The sequence below is a fragment of the Euprymna scolopes genome, chromosome 5 (genome assembly GCF_053919585.1).
Source record: "Euprymna scolopes isolate OS-2025 chromosome 5, ASM5391958v1, whole genome shotgun sequence".
NCBI classification, from domain to species: Eukaryota; Metazoa; Mollusca; class Cephalopoda; order Sepiida; family Sepiolidae; genus Euprymna; species Euprymna scolopes.
Genome location: NC_136486.1, coordinates 75,181,138 through 75,205,674, shown reverse-complemented (window position 1 = coordinate 75,205,674; position 24,537 = coordinate 75,181,138). Strand labels below are relative to the sequence as shown.

At 34.5% G+C, this 24,537-nt stretch overlaps 1 protein-coding gene across 5 annotated transcripts in view; it reads left to right on the top strand.

Moving 5' to 3' along the window:
* The window catches only part of LOC145276856 (uncharacterized), a 252,348-nt gene that overhangs the window by 33,890 nt on the left and 193,921 nt on the right, over positions 1-24,537 (top strand). For 3 of the 5 annotated variants that reach the window (XM_080128248.1, XM_080128249.1, XM_080128246.1), the window contains exon 3: positions 9,037-9,063. In XM_080128248.1, the coding sequence (XP_079984374.1) occupies positions 9,037-9,063 (27 nt within the window). Of the gene's footprint in view, positions 1-9,036; positions 9,064-23,069; positions 23,124-24,537 lie in introns of all 5 variants that reach the window. The other 2 variants (XM_080128247.1, XM_080128245.1) reach the window with 1 other exon arrangement.

Genomic DNA, 24,537 nt, shown 5'->3' with positions numbered 1-24,537 from the left:
TGTGGGATACTGAATACAGGATGAAACAAATTTGTCACCCTAAAGAAAAAACACTGCAGCTTTATTTTAAAACTGTTGTTGAAAAAATCAATTCAGGTAACTTTATTATGTAGTAGAGCTGACATCAATTCAATGTAGCCACTTCAGCCTCAATCACCGCTTCGATACGGGTCTGGAACTGGGAGCATACCTTTTCCACAAGTGCCAGTGGAAGCTCAGAATACTTGGCAGATGGCAGCAATCAGGCTGGCTTTGGTGTTGTGAGAGGTCATGTTGGTGATGTTCTCAACGTATGACCGAATGAAGTAGTCCAGCGGGTTCAAATCAGGGGAGGAGTGAACCAGCAAGAGAAGGGTACAAAACTGTTGCACTCCTTCTGAAGCAATTTGGATTTGTGGGCCGGCAAAGTCCTACTGCTGGATCTGCCAGAGGCCACCTGGTTGCACCAGGGCAACCACACTCTTCAGCACATCTAGATACACTTTGGTGTTGACTTTCAAGCTGACTTCGAAGATGTGAGGTGGCATAATGTGGCCACACCAAAGATCATAACTGTGGCTGGAAACTTCATTGAGCTTGCTCTCAAGTGTCGAATCGTCTGGATTTGCATTTTGAGGGTGTTGGCAATGGTCTTGTTGTCATAACTTGCATGAGTTGTACAGCGGCACATATTCGATCTTCCTTGTTGAACTTTGTGTCACTTTCAGACATGATAGAAGGCTCCTATCGCTCTTGGGATTTGTACAACTGGTCAACTAGTAGATGGTCTGCAACTAAAGAAGGAAACCGGTTTTCAGTAAATGGAAATGGAACCATGTTGTCTTTTCTAGGGCGACAATTTTATCGTTCAAGGCCAACTTAAACAGTATATAACTGAAGATGAAGTTTCAAATAAGTGTAGAATCTTTATAAATATAATGTCATAGTTAATTAAAAGAAAGATAATATAGATCGAATTATAATTCTTAGATGTACTGTGTTTTAAGCATTAGTGAAAATTACATGAGTCACAAAAATTGTGTAGAAATTGTACAGAAGAGCAACTTTGACTGTTCATATATTCATATATATTGTAACACATTGAAACTTATCACATTATATAGATTAAGGTAATTTTTTTTTTATTCATTAGCACATCGATAAAACCTTTTTATTTCTAACATTTAAACATAAATCCCAGTTTGGCAAAAGGCGAGAAGAGATCAAATGTACCCTTACCAAACATTTTAAACAGACAAGCCTAAAACTTGACTAATTTTTGGATGAGGAAAACTTCTCTTTTTAATATTTTGTGAAATAATCCAATTTTTGGTATTTAAAAAAATAAAAAGGGATTGACATTGAAGCTTTGAAATTTATGTCAACAAATTCATCAGTCAATTTTTGAACAAAAGCTTATAAATATCTTTTAAATCAAATTTTGATTTTTTTTTTTTTTTTTTTTTTTTTTTTTTTTTTTTTTTTCAAGTACGAAATTTCATATATGTAAAAATTAAATATTGAATGAAATGGAAGGTTTTACTGCCAGTTTCATTCACCTTCTGTAGTTTGAATTTGGTTCTATTATAATCAATATACGAAAGATATATCATATTCTTCCTTCACTTGATTGATGATATCAGGAAAAATGATGATGTCATCCATTAAAATAAATTATAGACGGCACATAACCCAAAGGGTTATTGGTTGCTAAATATAGAACAGGAGCCCTATTTACATTTTTGAACTTTTGAGATGAGGATTGATTATTCATATTATTTGGATTGTTTGGACTAGTGTTCTCATATTGAGTGTCATTTTCACATTTCTGTTGATGTAACTTCCGACCTTCTTCCATTCAAAATTCCATGCATATTCCTGAGTTTGACAAGATACCCCTGAATAAAAAAACAAGTCCGAGGTTACATCGACTGAAACGTGACAATGACATTCAAGATGAGAACAGTAGTCCAATGAATCCAAATAATAGGAATTCTATTTAATGAAATATTTTTCAGAATATTAGTCTGGCAAAATTCTTTTAAAGATGGAAAGTTAGCATGTTGTTGTAAATATTTATTCAGAAAAAAATGAAGCAAGGAAAGAAAAAAGCGAGGTAGAAAGAGAAAGGAAAAGAAGTTTTTTTTCTTTTTTTTGTTTTTACATGGGGGTCACCACTTATCAAGGCCCGGAGGCCACTCGGGGATAAGGGTTATTGCGTGTACAGTAATCAATGAGATAGTATTGTAGTAATCATTAGTATTAGAGATTTGATAGAGTGTCTTACTTAAGGGGGTGGTTTGTCAGGAATTTGTTTATGTTGGATTTGAAGACATCCAGGTTGTAGTCAGGTGGGAAACAGGCGAACGGAAGAGAGTTCCACAATCATGCACTTCTGAGAAAGTAGCTCTGCTCATGGAATCTACGTTTGGATTTAGGCACAGATAAAGAGTGGGGAAAATTATTGACAATAGTTTCAGCCAGACGGGTGTTTCTCGTGAAAGATTGGCGAGGGGGGGACGAGAGATTGGAGCTGAGACGAGCATCTGCCATGGAAATAACGATAAAACAAATACAGGCTTGCAACGTCTCTTCTGTGGGAGAGAGGCTGCAGGGAAGAGAAAAGGGCATCCCCCACCAAGCCACGAAGTCTATTTTGTACTCTGTCAAGGCAGGATAGGCTGTTTTTAGCAGCTCCTGCCCAGATGTGGCAGCAGTACTCCATCCTTGGACGTACTTGGCTTTTATAAAGATAGAGATTTGCATCAGTAGTGAGATATCTTCTGGAGCGGTAGAAGGATCCCACCATTTTCTCAGCGTCCCTGGCAATAGATTTGATGTACGTGTTCCATTTTAGATCAGGAGGAAAGGTCAAACCCAAAAGCTTGTCAAAACATGGAGCCTCTCCAAGACGAGAGCCATCCATTTCAATTGATGCCAGATGGGGATCAGTGCGTTGATGATGTAAAGATAGAAGCTTGGTTTTGGATGCATTAAAAGTGACCAGCCACCTCTTCGCCTACTGTACCATGCGCTCAAGATCAGAGGAGAGAGAATTAGAGAGAACTTTGTCATTTACGGCCTTTGATGTGTTGCCATAGATGGTCGTGTCATCAGCATAGATGTCAACGAATGATTTAAGTGTTTTGGGAGATCATTGATGTAGATCAGGAAGAGAATTGGACCCAGGATGGACCCCTGAGGGACTCCAGCATTAATACTGTGGGCCACTGATTTCTGCCCATCAACCACTACTCTTATGAACCTATCGGAGAGAAATGATTTAATGATTGAGAAAACATTTCCAGTAATACCGTAGCTGGAAATCTTGTGAAGTAGGCCCTTATGCCATACCTTATCGAAGGCCTTTAATATGTCAAGAGCAATTGCCCTGGAAAGGAAACCTTTGTCAAGAGATCACTAATCCTGTGTGATATAACCGTTAGCACATCTGCTGTAGATCTTGCAGAGCGGAAACCATATTGTGTCTCAAACCCAACCACGGGGGTACTAATAATAATAATAATAATAATAAAGGGTTGGGTTCGAGACTCCTAACAAATGGTTCCCCAGTTCGATACAAAACACCTGATGAAGGCCAGAGGGCAAAACGGCCGAAACGTGACTATAACAACCAAGATGAGGAAGTCAGTCCAACAATCTCAATAAATGAAAACACCTCATCTGAAAAATACAGACAATTACTACTTAGAGATGTTCACCTCTATGAGGCAATACTGTCCATCAAGTGATCCCACGTAGTTCATGTGTATTTGTGACCATGGGTAGTCAGCTTTGGGCCATGGGCTAAATTGAATTGGTGGCGCTTTAGCAACCAGTGCATATCCTTTGCATGCTTTCACCTTTTCTTCAATGTTCTTGTCCATGTTTTTCCAGTACACGTATGAACGCATTAAACTTTTTATCTTGGTGGAGCCAGATTGTACTGTGTGAAAATCCCATAAGATTTTTTTTCAGGAGGTAGCTGGAACAACTACTCTCTCCCTATATAATAATACCTGGTCGCATGTTGAGAAAACCTTTACTACTTGTTCATCAGTCTGCAGGTTTTCCTTTGTTTCTCTTATAAAATCGTCGCTTTCAGCTTTTCTTATATCATCCAGAGTAACAGGAAGTTCTTTCACAGTGTTGCATAGGATAAAACAATAATCTCACTCTGATCATAGTGATGTGATCACCATTCCTTGGTATTAGTGGAGAAAGCCCATCTGCGTGTCCTAACTTCTCTGAAGGAAGGAACTCCATATCATCTTTGGAGCCTGTTTGCTGTATGTGTAGGCAACCCTTTCTTCGAGTCAAAGATAGAGATCAGTCTTGTGGTCGATTTGAAATGTTGTCCATGGATCGATAGAAAGATCCCACCATTTTTCCAGCGGCCTTGGCAACAGATTTGATGTACGTGTTCCATTTAAGATCAGGAGTAACGGTCAAGTCCAGAAGCTTGTCAAAACTTGAGGCCTCCTGAAGACGAGAGCCATTCATTTCAATTGATGCCAGATGTGGATCAGAATGTTGATGATGTAAAGAGAGAAGCTTGGTTTTAGATGCATTAAAAGTAACCAGCCACTCCTTTCCCCATTGTACCACGTGCTCAAGATCAGAGGAGAGAGAATCGGAGAGAACTTGGTCGTTTACTGTTTTAGATGTGCTACCATAAATGGTAGTGTCATCAGCATAAATGTCTACAAATGATGTAAGGATGTGATTTGGAAGATCATTAATATAGATTAGGAAGAGAGTTGAGCCCAGGATGGACCCCTGAGGGACACCAGCATTAATACTGTGAGCTTCTGATTTTTGCCCCTCAACTACTACTCTTACGAACCTATCAGAAAGAAATGATTTAATAATTGAGAAGACATTTTCAGCTATACCATAGTTAGAGATCTTGTGAAGTAAACTTTTATGCCATACCCTTTCAATAGTTGTAATCCTGTTTGGGGGCGGGGGGGGGGTCATAATATTAAGGTGAAAGAGCCCTGGTGTTCACTGCGAGCAGTTAATCTACGCGTGTGCTCTGCTCGACGACAGAAATATCTGGCTTACATAGTGCCAGACAAATCCATACTATCATAGATATAGGGGTGTTAACAACCCCAGAACACTTATATACACAGGAGGGAAAAGACAGCTGTAACTACAGGCACATTATTTTCTACTTTTTAACTGATTTGAAAATGAAAGAAAAGTGTAAACATTATTTGCGATGTTTTGTAAGGTTAACATGAATTCTATTGATTGGAGTAAACTCTACTTTATACAATGGTATATAAATAGCATACCTTAATTAAATTTCTGTAAAATTTTATTCACTGAAATTTTCAACTTGGAAATTTTTGTGAAAATTAACTTAAAATTCTATAATTTGACTACTAAATTGAAAAATATTCTATTCTTATATATGATGGAATTATTTTTTAAAAGATTAATTAACAGCACAGATGTTAAAAAAACAGACCTTAAAATTTGGGTACTCTTGCATAATTTGACCTGAATTCTCATGATTTCCCGTCAAGCCTGGATCGGGCGAGACCGGCAATCATTGGTGACAGCCGAGCGGCGTAACAGACGCAGACTAAGGAAAAAAGCAAAACAAACCGAAAAAAACAAAAACCCTACCTTGAAAAAAACAAATGTTTAATTTATTTTAGTATTTTTTTTTTTGCAAAATATTTATCAACAGCAAGTTATTTAAATATTGTTATCTTCAAGAAAAGGTTTTTTACCTGTATAAATGTTAGGTGTAAGTACAATTTTTTTGTTTTTCTTTAATCATTTTTTTTTATTGTTTTTTATTTTATTTTCAAGACTTTTTGCTCAGTCAGGGTTTTTTTTTTAGAAAAACATGTTTTTTTTTTTTTTTTTTTTTTTTTTTTTTTTACAGTTGTTAATTGCCGGCGGAAGAACTTAATTGATATGAGGATATTTCCTTGGAATCTTTTACTTTGGTCGGCTGTTTATCGGCCATTGACAGCAAAGAGGGAGGTGATGGGGCAGAGGAAATGGAAGGCCCCCCCCCCCTCTCCCAACCGGGTAGCTTTCGGAAATGTGATTTATGATGGAGACAAAAGGATCGTTTTCAAATTTTTGTCTCCACATAAATTCATGTAAATATGTACCCAGAAGCTCCCGGCTGGTCCTGCATTCTTGCTTGTTATGCTGTTTTGACCCAGAGCGGTTCAAGGATTCTCCCTACGTTATGTTTTCTTCGGTTGAATAGAGATTCATCAATTTCTACAGTGTGCCCTGGGCCTCCTATCTTCCGAGGATTCCTCAGGAAATACTCCTGACAAATTTCTCTCACAAAGTTAACGATCCTGTGCGCAATGATACCCATTGTAACCATTGGTACACTAGCAGTATCAGAATTTTGGGGGAATTTTCAGCCGAGTCGCCATTTTGAATAGACACCTATCTTTCTATCAGATTATAACAATATGAAAACGTAATTTAAACCTGTAAATTTTATTTCAATAAAACAAGCAAAGACCAAATTTTAATATCATAAAAGCTTTAATAGAGAAATAAACAATTTTATTTATTTTTCCTTCGATTTCTTCACTTAACATTTCACAGAATGTCGAACAAATAACACAGTTGAATCTTACGATATATATTTTAAACGGCAAAATATCACTCACCTGCTCCATGAGTAAGATATGCTTTCTTTTAATCTTCCTGTATGAGAATTTATTCATATTCATGTATTATAATCCATGTATTTTTTAAATGGAAGGATTTTTCCAACACATATCGTGACAACGCGTGTCTTTCAAGAAAGTTGTAAAAACACCGGATGTTAAGATTATCACTTACTTCTGTACGGAAGCCTATAAGTGTAAAAAAAAAACACTAATTCAGAAACCTTAATAATCTCGATATTGGATTATATTCCTTCAAATTTTCCACTTTTAAAGGTTTTCGGAGGCGCTGAAAACGGAAATAACCATTTATATATACGGCAAACGAAACTAGTAGTTTCCAAGATAAAAAAATTTTTACAAATGGTCACAAAGTGGGGGGTCACTTTTCTATAATGATGTGACGTCAAATGGGCACCCACTTTATGGCCACATTGCAATGAACAGATTTGGCCGTAATTTTAAAGGAATTTTCGAGGGTGGCTTCATATTGACTCTATATGAATAAAGGGAGATAACATCGTCCTTTTTTTTAATGTTGGCGCCTTTACGCTATCGTACATGAAAACTGGGATTTTTCATTTTTGGATTTACACGGATTACGAAATGACGAAGATATGAAATGTAATTTTTTTTTTTTAATATCTTAAAGAAATACCTGAATTTTTTATTTATTATACTATAAATCTGCATTATAGGGTTTCGTCTTTTTTTTTTTTTTATATCGAAAAAAAGGAAACCAGGAATTAAATATAAAAATATACACTGACCGAAAAATAATGACTGGAAAATTCTAAACAAAAATTAAGCTTCCACGTAAAAAACAAAAAAACAAAAAAAAAAAAACCACGTGGTTATCGAAAAAAGGATTTACATTTTGGACTTTACCGGTAAATTTACAGATAAGTGATATTTTTTTGTTGTTTTAAATTTGAGTATTTTATTTATTCATGTTTTATCTTCAATTTGTGATATATAAAACGTGTCGACCAAAATTAATTATTAAAATTCTCATAGACATTTCAAAATGGTGGGGGTGAATTTATAAAACAACGTTTGTCTAAAATATTATATTCAGTTTATCGGAAAGAGCATAAAATTTTACATTCACCCTGAAAAAGACGTAACAATTGAACGAATAGGAAAATTTTGATAGATTTTTAAAGTTTAAAAATTGAAAAATATTCATCTCATAAAAATCAATTGATTTCATTACGTAACAAAATGGCTCCCAGAGCGCACGCACGCACTTTGTAAACACTGTTTTTTAAACAATGAAAAATAATATTTCTATTATTTTTTAAACAACTTAAATAGTTTATTTTGGAAGCATATTCTATAAAGAAAATAAATAACCCACTTTAGAAAGAGAAATTACGAGTTTTCTATATTTTATTCGCAGTTTTCTGTTAGGGGTGTCAAAAATTCCCCCAAAATTCTGATACTGCTATTGGTACACTGCCTAAAGAAGCCATCCTTTATGCACAATCTTTTTTTAGTAAACATTTGTGTTTACAATTGGTGCACCCCATTTTTTGGGAAACCAGTTTCTTTTCCTGCTGAAAATATAGTTGTCAGCTTTTTTGGGGTTCAGTCGATTTCTTTTAATTCGAATGTCATCTGCTTTCATTTTTGAAGTACAAAAAAAATATTCAAATTAAATAAATCATTAAAAATAACTAATCATAAAATAAAAAATTACTAAAAAACATAAATAAATTTAAAAAAACTTTTTAAAGTCAAATTAGCATTTCAACATTTGAACAACGCTCAGCTGACACCGATGATTGCCGCTCTCGCCCGATTTGGGCTTGACAGGAAATCACGAGAATTCGGTTCAAATTGTGCAAGAGTACTAAAATTTGTTTTAAAAAAGTGGGACTAAACACATCATAAAAATAGTTGCATAATTTTTAAAAAATGTAAAAATTTAATCATACAAGAAAAAAATATGAGAAAGACGAGAGAAATTTATTTACATACTTATTCCATATAATGTGAAAAAATAGCCTAGAATTTGTAAATGAAATTTTATGAAAATTTGACTTTTTCTTTTTTTTTTTTTTTTTTTTTTTTCCTAACCCATTGTTTAGTTTGGGGCACCTATTCATAGTGATGAATACATCACTATGAATAGGTGCCCCAAACTAAACAATGCAAAACTTTCAGATATTCTTTATTATTTATGAATTCAATATTTAACACAGTACATTACAATTAATATTATAGCTAAGTGGAATATCAAGTAAAAATAGAGTTGAGAAGTGGGAGCATGGTTTTCTTGTGTTTTTCAACGAACATCTGTGAATAGGTCCTGCTAGTAATATTTTTCATTCATAACTTTGGTTTTTATTACTATTTAAATATTAATTACATATATATATTTTTTTTACAGTCTGCTCAAGACCATAGTGGAATAAATGTAAGTTGAGAATTTTTGTATTCTTAATATAATAATCTTACTTAATTTTAATGTGTTTCGCCTCTAAAATTTGCAAGAATTATATAAATATATATTGCTCATTCCATGTCAAAATCGACATACATAAAACCATGGTCACCAAATCCATATAAAAAAAAATTATGTTGAAATTGAGTTTTCTTCATTTGTTTTTTGTTTGTTTTTTTGTTTTTTTAATGCAACATAGATTTTGTTATGGAAAAAAATTATATAATAAAAAAGAATTTTAAAAGGTGTTAAGGATAAATTAAATTATAACATAAAACATGTGATATCAATGGTGAATAACTATTTGAGGCATTCCCGCATATTCCTTCAGTTTCATTAACATAAATTTTTTATATGGATTTTGTGGCCATGGTTTTATGCATATATTAATCCACATTAAAATAGCTTTACAAAGATATCAGACATGACCATATTGTGAAATATAAAAATGTTTTTATATGAAGAAGCAGGTACTATGCTCCGCCATTTTGAACTTAGCCCACTTCTTTAAAACACTTGTAGGAATGGTTCTAATGGAAAACCCATCATGAAATTTGGAATATATACTGTCATAAGATAGACAAATCTTTTGTCAAAATTACAAAAAAATTAAAATGACCTTTTTTGAGATAATTCAGGTAAAAGGTCAAGGTCAACTTTTTTAATTTGACCTTGAAAAAAATATCCCCAGATAAAATTATAGATCTATCCAAGTACTTTAAAATGCTATATGAATGAACTTTGTAGGCTCATAAATAACAGATATTGTCTTTTAAATTTGGTCACATCTTCATAAAAGTTCACATTTTTGTAAAAATGTCAACGTCCTATCTCAGAAACCCCTTGACCTTGAGATGTTTAACAAAGGCAATTCAATTCCATTGATGGAGATCTATAAGTGTGGCAAATTTGAACAAAAATCAGTGTGTATCTCTGTACTAACTGTAATATCGCACAAGATTAGTGAATCTCTTGACGGGTTTCATTTCTAGAGCAATAGTTCATATTAAATCAAAGGCTTTTTTTAGAGTATGGCATAAAGGTCTACTTTACAAATTCACTAGCTATGGAATAGCTGGAAATGTCCTTTCAGTTATTAAATCCTTTCTCTCTGATAGGCTTATAAGAATAGTCGCTGATGGGCAGAATTCAGAAATTTGTTCTATTAATGCTGGCGTCCCTCAAGGTTTTATCTTGGGCCCACCTTTCTTCCTAATCTTCTTCAATGAACTCTCAAATCACATTCTTAGATCATTTGCAGACATTTATGCAGACGACACTGCAATCTATGGCAACACTTCAAAGGCCAGCAACAATGAAGATCTTTCTGATTCTTTCTCTTTTGATCTTGAGAACATAGTTCAATGAAGAAAAAGGTGGCTGGTTAATTTTAATACATCGAAAACCAAGCATCTCTCCTTTCATCATAATCACTGTGACCTCCATCACATCCCAATTGAACTGAATGGCTCTCATTTTGGGGAAACTCCATGCCTTGACAAGCTTCTGAGTCTGACCTTTACTCCTGATCTGAAATGGAACACATACAGCAAGTCTGTTGTCAAGATCACTGGAAAATGGTTGGATCAATCTACTGCTCCAGCAGGTATCTTACTGCTGATGCAATCCTCTATCTGTATGAGAGCCAGGTATGCCCTAAAATGGAGTACTGTTGTCAGATTTGGGCAGGGGCTGTTCAGCGCATCCTATCCAGCGTTGATAGAGTTCAAAACCAGCTTCAAAATCTAGTAGGTGATTCCCTCTTCTCTTCTCTACAACCTCTTTCCCACAGAAAAGATGTTGCAAGCCTGTCTCTGGTCTATTGTTATTTTCATGGCAAGTGCTTGACTGAACTCCAATCTATAGTTCTCTCTTGCCAAACTTTCACAAAAAAAACCTCGACTAGCTGCAACCACTATATACGATTTCCCCCATTCTCTATCATTCAGATTCCATGAACAAAACTTTTCCTAGAACTGTTCCCCTGTAGAACACTGTTCTGCTGTCTTGCTTCCTGGTTGAATACAACATGGTTGTTTTCAAATCCAATGTAAACAAGTTCTTGTTGAATCATTCTTTCAGATATTCTTTATTTATGAATTCAATAAATTTATAAATTCATAAATAATAAATTCTACTCAATTTACACCATTAACAATTACTAGACTACGAACTTGCATTCATTAACTCTTATCCTTGAATGACTTTCGGGCCTTGATAAGTTGTGACTCCCAAGTAAAAAAAATTTTTTAGAGAATTGCTTACAACTGTTTTAGCACAACAAAAAGTTTTTGTATCAATTTGTGACAATACATGAAATATGGATCAATCATTCTAGTCAAATCGGTGATCAACTGAGTGGGTAGCAGTAGGCAAAAGCTTTTTAATACAATAAAACACAAACATCAGCAAGAATTTGATCATCATATTTTGGAATGCAGAAAATATTTTGTTCATCAATTACCTTGAACCATTAATATTATATAGCATTATTGAGACCTTTGAAGAAAGAAATATTATATAGTATTAATACATTTGAAAGAAGAAATTGTCCAAAAATAACTATAAACATAAGAAAAAGTTGTATCACAAAGACTATGCTCTGTCACAAGTCAATCACAATAACAAAACTCCATGAATTACACTTCAAATTGCTTCCACCAGGGCTTGCACTTTCAGCCTTGTCTTAAAAGGGGGCTTATTTCTATTATAAAGGCCTTGAAAATATGGAAAATATCTTGAAAATTGCTATATGTTCAGTAAAAATTTGTCGGAATATCTCTATATATATATAAAATGAACTCATTTTTTCCCCTTTGATTTTGACCTTAATAGGATTAAAAATCAAGATATTCCATGCAAATGTAATATGTACAAACTGCAGCACAATATCTGAAGTGTGTTATAGGCCTATTACCTCTCCACTTCCTCAATCGTAGAATCCTATATTTTTTCTGCTGAGAGTTCACGGCCAAAATCGGTTACAATTAATGGAAGTGGTAAAATCTCTTCTCTCTAATAAATTCCGCCTTTCCCCGCCACCACTTAACACTGTTGCGGGATTGTTCACAAGGAACAGTTACGAAGGAACACCGGTTTGTTTTCTTTACTTTGTAGTTGCTTCAAAAAACAGGAAGTAACCGAATCGAAGGGTTACTTATGCTATTTTTTTTTTTTTTTTTTTTTTTTTGCTTTTCGCCATGTTTTTTTTTTTTTGTTTGTTTATTTGCTTAAAAAAACTGAAATTAACCGAATTGAAGGGTTACTTATGCCATTTTTTTTCTTTTTTGAAAGAAGTTTTACTGTTGTCCACTGTTTTCTTTTTGTTTTCGTTTCGCTGATTTTTTCCTAAGAAATTTAACATCGTTTTTTTACTTCACTTATTCTTCACTTTACCTCCCCTTACATACAACGCCGGGTACACTCGCTAGTTAAAAATAAAATCAAAATAAATACTATTATATTTTAAAAATATTAATTAAAATACTAATAAAATATTTTTTAAATATTAAAAATATAATTGAAATAAATACATTCTTCTGAAATTACATCATATTATTTACGGTATCGTCAGTACAAGAGTTACACTCCTTTATCACAAAACTACCAAATATTACATATACATACATATATATTTACTTATTTTACTTTTTTAATTTTTACTTTTGTATATCGTTGTTGACTCTCACAAATGCCTTCTTACTCTCTAATCACATAGCATTCATATTATTAAAATCATACATTATACAATCTGGTATTAACATTCTTGTCATTATTACCGTTAATTTACTAGAGCTAGTAGTGGTATCAATGTGAATGCTATTATTATATGTATATATTACTATTAGTATTTTTTTATTAAGTTTATTATTTTATCTTTTTTTCATGTTGTTATCATTATTCTTATTAAAATTATAATTATATAATCTTTATAAGTACTATATATATATATATATATATATGTGTGTATATATATATATATACATTTGTAGTCATCGACATACAGTCCTGTTTCGTATCACAACTCATCAGTGCTGCTAGACTAGCATCTCTCCCAAGCCAAAGATTGAACCTAGAACCGTTGTGTTGACAGTCGGCAGTTCTCCCACTCGACCATGGAATCAACACCCGTAAATAACTCGTTGGAATGTCTATTTAAATAGACACCGCCACCACTTTTATAGTGCTCAAATCGCCTGTTCGTAAACAAACAAACGAGCTTCGCATTTTGAGCCAATTAAGTAGCGGGTGAGATTATTTACGACGGTGCTCTACCTAAAAAGGGGGTGCTTAAATATTTAAAAAAAAATATATAATATATATATATATATATAAATATTTTTTATTATCCTTATTACTATTTTTATCCGTTTTATCTTTTTAAGAATAATTAATAGTATAATTGTCTTTTATTCCTTTTTTTCTTTAATTTTATCAATGACAATGGTGCTCCAAAATTTTAGTTCATATCATAAATACCAATATTATTTCCGTATTTCATTTTCATTAATCATTTTACTTAAATCTTTACTACAATATTCTAACCTTTAGAAAAAAAAAAGACACACAGGATTTATCTCCTATAGAAAAAAAAATTGTTAACTGCCCTAAAACGCTAGAATGGCTCAAAATGAGGAATCATTTTACATTAAATTCTAAAATAATACTTGTTTATCTTTCATTAAAGTTTTCAAGGTGTTCACATATAATTGCCTACAAAGGTAAAATCACATAGTTTGGAGAGATGGTCAGATGGAGTGGAGGGAAATGGAAGGTATTAATCTATATATCTGTGAAAGTGTCTGTCTGTGTGTGTGCCTGTGTACATTTCCCTACGCAATAACTGTCAATTTTCAGTCTAGAGGCTCGAAATTTGATATACAGGGTACTGAGATTTGGGGAAATCTTCGTAATCCGTTTTCGGCCAGAAATTTGGCTGTTAAGGGGTCAAAGTTCAGCGATTTGACCTTTGAGAACTCTACCAAACTCCTCCGCTAATTTTGGGTCTAAATACTTGAAATTTTAGATATAGGTTCCTTGGACATGGATCTAACTTAAACTTGATTTGAGCCCAAAACAAAAAATGTTAAGGGGTCATAATAGGGGTCAAAGTTAAAAAAAAAATTTGACCTCTGCGGTCTCTACCAAATTACTCAGACAATTTCTGGTCTAAACATTTGAAATTTTACATAAAGAGTATTCAGAGATAGGGCAAGCTTTTTAATCGGTTTGGGTCGAAAATTTTAGCTACCAATATATAAATACTAGGCACTTTTCAACAAGGGAGGGGTCGCTTTTTTCACCGATATTTTCGAAAGTCATCCCCTCTTTTCGATTGTCTAGCCTTAATTTAAACCTACGTTACTTCAGGTTTGCCGGTGGTCGTAACAGCAAAGTTTTCCCCCGTTCTTTTTCTCCTTCGCGGTACAGGTTCGAGCCTGCCTTCCTACTACCACTTTTTTTGCTCAACACGCATACCTAAACACCCGGGCAATGTTGGCCACCCCTGCTAGTCTACAATAATACCAAAGAAATATTGCACTATATTCATTTTTAAACACTCCTAGATTTCGATTATCTATATATATGAAAGCTATCTAATATATATATATATATATATATATATATATATATAAGTTATTTATATATACAAAAGGCAAAAGCAGCGTGCACATTTTTGTATGTCTAGCAAAGGCTTTTTTTTCGCCAGGGTCCTCTTGGGGAGGGGCGGAATGGTTTACTATTTCTTTTAGAACTTTTTATATGCCCTCTAGATTGTAATAGCTACGATTTACGAAAGGACGTCTTGTCTAGATTTATTTTGATCGACTTTTATAAAATTTGCGCTATTACTTTCTGTCATGTGTTTGGCTTTTTAGGGAAACTAATCAAAGTGAATGCAGTTCTTTGGCTTTCAGAAAACAGTCATCTTTGATCAATGCGGTGGTGAAAACCGTCATATTAGACAATTGCTATTCATTTGGACACTCCCCTTTTTGTAGGAAGCTGGTTTTCCCTAACATCTTGGGGAAATAAAACTAAATAAACCGCCTCGCAGACATAGTTAAGTGCAGGATTTCATTCCCCTACAGCGTGATGTTTGACCTCATTAAATTAACGCACCTGTCACGTAACTTTTTAATCGTTTAATTTCAACAATTATCACATCTCTCCCTTCTTAGCATCGTAGTAAGATGACAGGCTGGTTTTAAAAATTTTTTTTCACTTGCGCCTCAAGGATTCGGGTTCGAGCCTACCTGCCTACCAAAACTTTTTTTTTTTTTTTTTTTACACCTACAAACACCCGGGCAACGCCTTGCACCCCCGCTGGTCTATAATATAAATCTCACCTGTCTGTTTAAATGCATGTTATGTATGTTTGTATATCTTGCAAAACTTTCAACATAGGCAACGGATTTTCATGAGATTGGGACAACAAATATCGAAGAATTGCCTAAAAACATTAATTCCTTCACTCTCAACTGAGCACTTTTCTACAGGGAGGGGTAGCAAAAAATCGTCCCTTCATGACAATTTAGCTAAACATGCATGTGCAATAAACGTCCTGTCTTGAATTAGTTTAAATAAAAATAAAAACAACTTAACTTTGCTCATGCGATCATAGACCAGTCGGTATAGTAGAAGCGTCGGTATCTTAAGATTACACATTCGAGCCGAGATATAAGATTTTTTTTTTTTTAAGTTTTAATATTGAAACGGTTATTTATGCCATTTTTTGTTCTTTTTTTTATTTTTCCATCATGTTCGCTGTTTTTTTTTTGGGTTTTTTTTTTCCGATTTTTTTAAAGAAGTTTTAACATCGTTCACTTATTCTTTATTTTGTATCATGTTCGCTGTTTTTTTTTTTTATAATATTTAAACAGGGTTATTATGTTCGCTTATTCTTCATTTTCTATTTTGTTTTATTTACCCCCTCCCACACACACACCTCCTCACACTCGAGCAACGTCGGGTAGCCCCGCTAGTTTATATCTAAAAATCCCACCTGTTTGTTTAAATGTATGTATGTTTGTATATCTGTTAAAACTTTCGACAGAAGCGACGGATTATCACAAGATTGATATTGTTTTGCAGCTTGACCCTTTAGATGACAAATATAAAAAAATTGGCTAAAAACATTGATTCCTTCACCCTTAACTGAGCATTTTTCTACAGGGAGGGGACTTTTTTTCGCCAATATTTTCGAAAGTCATCCTTCCTTTTCGTTTGACTAGCCTTAATTTAAACCGTCATCACTTCTGCTTTGGCAGTGGGTGCAACAGCAAAGATGTCACGTTTTTTTTATCACATTCTTTTCCTACTTTGCAGTACGTGTTCAAGCCTGCTTACTACCACTTTTTTTTCTTTTTTTTTTTCACATTCTTTTCCTACTTCGCAGTACGTGTTCAAGCCTGCTTACTACCACTTTTTTTTTTTTTTTCACATTCTTTTCTACTTTGCAGTACGTGTTCAAGCCTGCTTACTACCACTTTTTTTTTCTTTTTTTTTTTCACGTTCTTTTCCTACTTTGCAGTACCTGTTCAAGCCTGCTTACTACCACTTTTTTTTCTTTTTTTTCACATTCTTTTCCTACTTTGCAGTACGCGTTCAAGCCTGCTTACTACCACTTTTTTTTTCACGTTCTTTTCCTACTTTGCAGTACGTGTTCAAGCCTGCTTACTACCACTTTTTTTTTTTTTTCACATTCTTTTCCTACTTTGCAGTACGTGTTCAAGCCTGCTTACTACCACTTTTTTTTCTTTTTTTTCACATTCTTTTCCTACTTTGCAGTACGTGTTCAAGCCTGCTTACTACCACTTTTTTTTCACGTTCTTTTCCTACTTTGCAGTACGTGTTCAAGCCTGCTTACTACCACTTTTTTTTCTTTTTTTTCACATTCTTTTCCTACTTTGCAGTACGTGTTCAAGCCTGCTTACTACCACTTTTTTTATTTTTTTTTCACGGTCTATTCCTACTTTGCAGTACGTGTTCAAGCCTGCTTACTACCACTTTTTTTTTCACATTCTTTTCCTACTTTGCAGTACGCGTTCAAGCCCGCTTACTACCACTTTTTTTCACATTCTTTTCCTACTTTGCAGTACGTGTTCAAGCCTGCTTACTACTACTTTTTTTTTTTTTTCACATTCTTTTCCTACTTTGCAGTACGTGTTTAAGCCTGCTTACTACCACTTTTTTCTTTTTTTTTTCACATTCTTTTCCTACTTTGCAGTACGTGTTCAAGCCTGCTTACTACCACTTTTTTTTTCTTTTTTTTTTCACATTCTTTTCCTACTTTGCAGTACGTGTTCAAGCCTGCTTACTTCCACTTTTTTTTCTTTTTTTTTCACATTCTTTTCCTACTTTGCAGTACGCGTTCAAGCCTGCTTACTACCACTTTTTTTTTTTTCACGTTCTTTTCCTACTTTGCAGTACGTGTTCAAGCCTGCTTACTACCACTTTTTTTTTCACATTCTTTTCCTACTTTGCAGTACACGTTCAAGCCTGCTTACTACCACTTTTTTTTTTCATTCTTTTCCTACTTTGCAGTACGTGTTCAAGCCTGCTTACTACCACTTTTTTTTTTCACATTCTTTTCCTACTTTGCAGTACGTGTTTATGCCTGCTTACTACCACTTTTTTCTTTTTTTTTCACATTCTTTTCCTACTTTGCAGTACGTGTTCAAGCCTGCTTACTACCACTTTTTTTTTCTGTTTTTTTTCACGTTCTTTTCCTACTTTGCAGTACGTGTTCAAGCCTGCTTACTACCACTTTTTTTTTCACATTCTTTTCCTACTTTGCAGTACGCGTTCAAGCCCGCTTACTACCACTTTTTTTCACATTCTTTTCCTACTTTGCAGTACGTGTTCAAGCCTGCTTACTACCACTTTTTTTTTTCACATTCTTTTCCTACTTTGCAGTACGTGTTTAGCCTGCTTACTACCACTTTTTTCTTTTTTTTTTCACATTCTTTTCCTACTTTGCAGTACGTGTTCAAGCCTGCTTACTACCACTTTTTTTTTCTGTTTTTTTTCACGTTCTTTTCCTACTTCGCAGTACGTGTTCAAGCCTGCTTACTACCACTTTTTTTTCTTTTTTTTCACATTCTTTTCCTACTTTGCAGTACGGATTCAAGCCTGCTTACTACCACTTGTTTTCTTTTTTTTTCACGTTCTGTTCCTACTTTGCAGTACGTGTTCAAGCCTGCTTACTACCACTTTTTTTTTCACATTCTTTTCCTACTTTGCAGTACGCGTTCAAGCCCGCTTACTACCACTTTTTTTCAAATTCTTTTCCTACTTTGCAGTACGTGTTCAAGCCTGCTTACTACCACTTTTTTTTTTTTCACATTCTTTTCCTACTTTGCAGTACGTGTTCAAGCCTGCTTACTACCACTTTTTTTTTTTTTTAACATTCTTTTCCTACTTTGCAGTACGTGTTCAAGCCTGCTTACTACCACTTTTTTTTTCTTTTTTTTCACATTCTTTTCCTACTTTGCAGTACGTGTTCAAGCCTGCTTACTACCACTTTTTTTTCTTTTTTTTCACATTCTTTTCCTACTTTGCAGTACGTGTTCACGCCTGCTTACTACCACTTTTTTTTTTTTTTCACATTCTTTTCCTACTTTGCAGTACGTGTTCAAGCCTGCTTACTACCACTTTTTTTTTCTGTTTTTTTTCACTTTCTTTTCCTACTTCGCAGTACGTGTTCAAGCCTGCTTACTACCACTTTTTTTTCTTTTTTTTCGCGTTCTTTTCCTACTTTGCAGTACGTGTTCAAGCCTGCTTACTACCACTTGTTTTCTTTTTTTTTCACGTTCTTTTCCTACTTTGCAGTACGTGTTCAAGCCTGCTTACTACCACTTTTTTTGTTTTTTTTCACATTCTTTTCCTACTTTGCAGTACGTGTTCAAGCCTGCTTACTACCACTTTTTTTTTTCACATTCTTTTCCTACTTTGCAGTACGTGTTCAAGCCTGCTTACTACCACTTTTTTTTTTTTTTTTTCACATTCTTTTCCTACTTTGCAGTACGTGTTCAAGCCTGCTTACTACCACTTTTTTTTCTTTTTTTTCACATTCTTTTCCTACTTTGCAGTACGTGTTCAAGCCTGCTTACTACCACTTTTCTTTTTTTTTTCACATTCTTTTCCTACTTCGCAGTACGTGTTCAAGCCTGCTTACTACCACTTTTTTTCTTTTTTTTTCACGTTCTTTTCCTACTTTGCAGTACGTGTTCAAGCCTGCTTACTACCACTTTTTTTTTCACATTCTTTTCCTACTTTGCAGTACGCGTTCAAGCCCGCTTACTACCACTTTTTTTCACATTCTTTTCCTACTTTGCAGTACGTGTTCAAGCCTGCTTACTACTACTTTTTTTTTTTTTTCACATTCTTTTCCTACTTTGCAGTACATGTTCAAGCCTGCTTACTACCACTTTTTTTTTTCACATTCTTTTCCTACTTTGCAGTACGTGTTCAAGCCTGCTTACTACCACTTTTTTTTCTTTTTTTTTTCACATTCTTTTCCTACTTTGCAGTACGTGTTCAAGCCTGCTTACTTCCACTTTTTTTTCTTTTTTTTTCACATTCTTTTCCTACTTTGCAGTACGCGTTCAAGCCTGCTTACTACCACTTTTTTTTTTTTCACGGTCTTTTCCTACTTTGCAGTACGTGTTCAAGCCTGCTTACTACCACTTTTTTTTTCACGGTCTTTTCCTACTTTGCAGTACGCGTTCAAGCCTGCTTACTACCACTTTTTTTTTTTCACATTCTTTTCCTACTTTGCAGTACGCGTTCAAGCCTGCTTACTACCACTTTTTTTTTTCACATTCTTTTCCTACTTTGCAGTACGTGTTCAAGCCTGCTTACTACCACTTTTTTTTTTATTTTCACATTCTTTTCCTACTTTGCAGTACGTGTTCAAGCCTGCTTACTACCACTTTTTTTTTTCACATTCTTTTCCTACTTTGCAGTACGTGTTCAAGCCTGCTTACTACCACTTTTTTTTTTTTTTTCACATTCTTTTCCTACTTTGCAGTACGTGTTCAAGCCTGCTTACTACCACTTTTTTTTTCACATTCTTTTCCTACTTTGCAGTACGTGTTCAAGCCTGCTTACTACCACTTTTCTTTTTTTTTTCACATTCTTTTCCTACTTTGCAGTACGTGTTCAAGCATGCCTGCCTACTACCACTTTTTTTTCTTTACGCAACAAACACCCCGGGCAACATTGGGCAGCCAGGCTAGTTTGTACATAAAATGCATTACAATTCAGCTTTGAGTTCTCTAACTTCTTTCCTTTTAATGAATACATGGCATTTATAAGAAATTGCAGCATGTTTGTGTATTTACTGCAGATTATTTGGAAATCATTAATTTCTGGAGATTTTCAGTAGCATTATTCTAATTCCTAGCACAAAAATACACTTATATGGTTAATGTCATTGCTTAATCTTGTGTTTTAACAAAGATGTGACATTTTTACTGAAAAAGTAGTGTAAAAAAAATGTGATGAAACACATGGTCTTAAAAAATATCCAAACGTGTGAGGCACAAAAATAATTTTAATTGGATTTAAAAAATTTAAAAAGATTTTTTCTTAGCTCATCAGGCTTTTTTTATATGTACCAATATTGAAATATTTTAAACCATTTCAATTTGTTCATGTGTATTGCTACTGTAACAATGAAACTGTTAAAACTACAAAAATTGAATAAACTTATAATTAATAAAGAAAAATCGGTACTTATGCATTTAATGACCCAGATGTAACTCAGCATTTGGCTCGGATTTCTCTGCCGCATGACGTCAACAGCTGGATTAAGCCAAGCCTTGCCGATGAAATAATAACAACGCTACGTAAAAGAACTTTATTTCTTTTATGTAATATTTTAAACATAAACATAAAAAAAGCAAAAACCAACTATTCATTTATATTTTTGGTACTTGTGCATTTAACGAACCAGACGTAACTCAGCATTTGCCCGGCTTTGTCCGGCACATGACGTCAACAGTCGGATATAACCGAGCGTTGCCGATTAAGCAGACGAGAATTTCGCTATCAATTGGAAGAGTGTCACAAAAAAAATTTGTTTTAAAAAGATAACCGACGAAATAATAATGAATATTACAAACCTTGCGGACTAGCCCCAGACCCCAGAGGCTGCACTAAACTTTTGCCAGCAACGGAAATTGTTGGCAGAAGAGAAAAGGTGTTTACATTTTGGCCAGGATTGTGTACTTGCAAAGAGAACAAGCCTTTCCGACGGTTACGGTTGGAGGTGTAGAAGTGTAACATGTCGTCGATGGACCTCCATTAGGATTGGGACCTACTTCTCAAAATCCCGACTAACCATCGCATGTATAATAAAAATAATATACTTATGGGCGTTTGAGATGGCATCTACAAAAAAATCTCCATCCCGAATGTTGGTTACGTTCTCGCCACACAATTGTGGATTGGAAGATTTTCCTGCGTGATATATGCAGGGACTATTTTCTTAGGAATCCCCGGCAGATTGGAGGCCCAGGCCATACGATAGAAATCGTTTTTAACCGCAGAAAACACAACGTCGGCAAACTTCTGACACCGGTTTGGGTCTTCGGTGGATACGACCCCGCCGAAAAGGAGGGTTTCTTGGTCACTACCAAATAGGAACGCCGAAACCTCCTTCCACTAATAAATAAATAAAAAAATCCTTGTTTCTGGCAAAAAGAAAAAGTCCTTGTTTCTGGCGAAAAAAAAAGTACAAATAATCCTTGTTCCTGCCCCCCACCCCCAATGCTTTTTATTGCCCTTTTTTAGGCTTTTTCCATTTATTTGACATAAAGAGTTGCAAAAAAAAATTAACTTTTACGTGTTTAAGACATAGACAATATGGTTTTTACGTTAAAAAATGAAAAAAAAAAAAAAAAAACAGTTTAGACAAAAAAAAAGTTTCCTATTATTTAACAAAAAAACTTGTTTTATATGTATTTATTTTGAAAACGGAAAACAATTTCAAACAATATTAATAAAAAAACATAAATGAACGGTAGGTTTTTGCTTTTTACTTATTTAATTTTATGTTTCTACATTTTACAATTTCATTGTACAGATATTTTGTTGTACCTATTTACTATGCCTCCCCACGGGACAGAGTTAGACACCAGGGTCGTTTTTTTAACGTGGAGAAAAGGTACAAAAATAAAAATTGTCTCAGTCGTGAAGGATTTCTCCTCCACCGAAAGAGAACAAGAAATAGAAGTGCAGCATCTGAAGAAAGATACTACACTTTGATCTTGACCAAAAGGCCAGATATTTTGTTGTAGCGTTGTTTTTATTTTATCGCCAACGCTCGGTTTTATTCGGCTGTTGACGTCATGCGCCGGACAAAGCCGAGCAAATGCTGAGTTACGTCTGGTTCGTTAAATGCACAAGTACCATATTTTTTATTAAATGTTTGTAGAAAATGTAATTTTTTTTTTTGTCAAATAAATGAATTTTAAGCAATTTTTCAATAAATAATAGTCAAGTTTTTTTAAAGTATTTTTTTTTTAGTTTAGAAAAAATGAAACAAACTTCTTTTTGTATTATTATTTATTTATTTATTTTGCAAGTATTTGTGTAAAAAAACAAACAAAACTGGTCATTTTTTTGTTTTGTTTTTTTGACGAATCCTTGTGAGTAGTAGATTTTTTTGTTTTTAGTTATGCCAGGAACATTTTTCTCGGGAGGATGTATTTCCCTCAGACTTTTGGCGGGCATCAGACAACAAAGTAGGCGGAGATGAGATAGCTGATGTGATAGGAAGCTCCTTACTAACCGGGTAGCTTTCCACGATGTGAGTTAATATAGTCTAACGGCTGTCTACCAAATTTTTGGCTCCATATATACTCTAAAAGATAAGTGTCCAAAAGCTCTGGTTCTGCATTCTTGTTTATTGCGATGTTTTGCTTCCTTCCACATCCACTCCACATGATTTGTTGTTATCTGTGTTACAGGATCTACAAAGTGGTTCACCGTTACAGGATCTACAAGTAGTTCACCATGAAATGGTAATACCCCTCTCCTTCCACTTTTCTATAGGCTCTCCAACCATCTGATACGCAGAATGTATTCTTTTTATTAGTGGGAAGTCTGCCGATGTTATGTTTACGGTGGTTAAAGATGGACTCGTCGATCTCAACCATATGGCCTCAGCCTCTTATCTGCCAGGGATTCCTGAGAAAGTACTCCCGGCAAATGTCTTGAAGAAAATTCTTCCAATCTACAATTTTGTGGCATGAGTGCAACCCACATTCACGCTGGAAGCTTTTTTTAGTCACTATCTTGAATGCCCACAAGTAAATAATTTTCAGAATGCAGATGATCCTTAGCCGCGATTTGGCAAAGAAGGTCACTGTTCTAATAATAGTCACCCAACAGTGACATTTTAGGTTGCTGCATCTCCAGCCGTACCTGTCCGTGAGGTTTACTCGCTTGGGTAGTATGCATTCCTGGTTGCAAGTTGAGCACTTCAACTCTTCCATCAATTTCCTGTGCTGGCAAAACTGTATCACAACCTCTGGGGTCTGGAGCTGGTTAACTAGTATGGTCAAGTTCGTGTCAGCGTTTCTTGAAGCATCAGCATTTATTGAATTTTAAGTAATTGTAGCAAGAAATGATTGAATTGTTTGTTTCTTTTTTTTTTCTCTCTCTCTCTCTTCCAATTAGTATCGGAATTCTCGTCTGCTGCTTGACACACACACTTCGAGTTGAAACTCAACGCGTGGCATTGTGATTGGCTAATCGCCATGTTACATCAGGCAGCAGCTAAAACAGAGCTGTTAACATTGTGTTCCGGAGAAATCCGAGCCAAATGCTGAGTTACGTCTAGTTCGTTAAATGCATAAGTACCCGAAAATCATATCGCATATTGATCCCTGATTGTAATAATTATGAGAGGGAATATTTCTCCCTTTTCACCAATTTTTCACCAAAGAAATTTTATGAGATGAAGGTGGAACATCTCACTTCTGGTCCCCAACAATTTGTGGATGTGTATTTTGGAATGAGACTGAAAACCATTATAAAATAAAAAAATTTGTTTTTTATTTTAGTTAATCATAAATACTCCTAAAAAGCAAATAAATTTCAATGTTATTATTTATATATGCATTGTATGTAATATAGATAATATAGAAATAATAGGTATAATATAGAAATTTTGGTGTTATTAGTGAAAATGACAGGTTTGACCAACTATTAACAATCTATATGGCTGATCCCTGTTACAGCAAGCTGCTTCAAGATGTTTGGACTGTTGGGTACTCTCTCATGGCCAGGTCATTATTGAGAAAGGATTCTCAGTAAACAAGGAAATAGAGGTAGAAAACGTGAAGGATGAGACTAGTGGTACAGAGGATCATCTGTGACCAAGTCATGGCAGCAGGAGGGGTGTGTCAACAGCCTATAACCAACCCCCTTCAT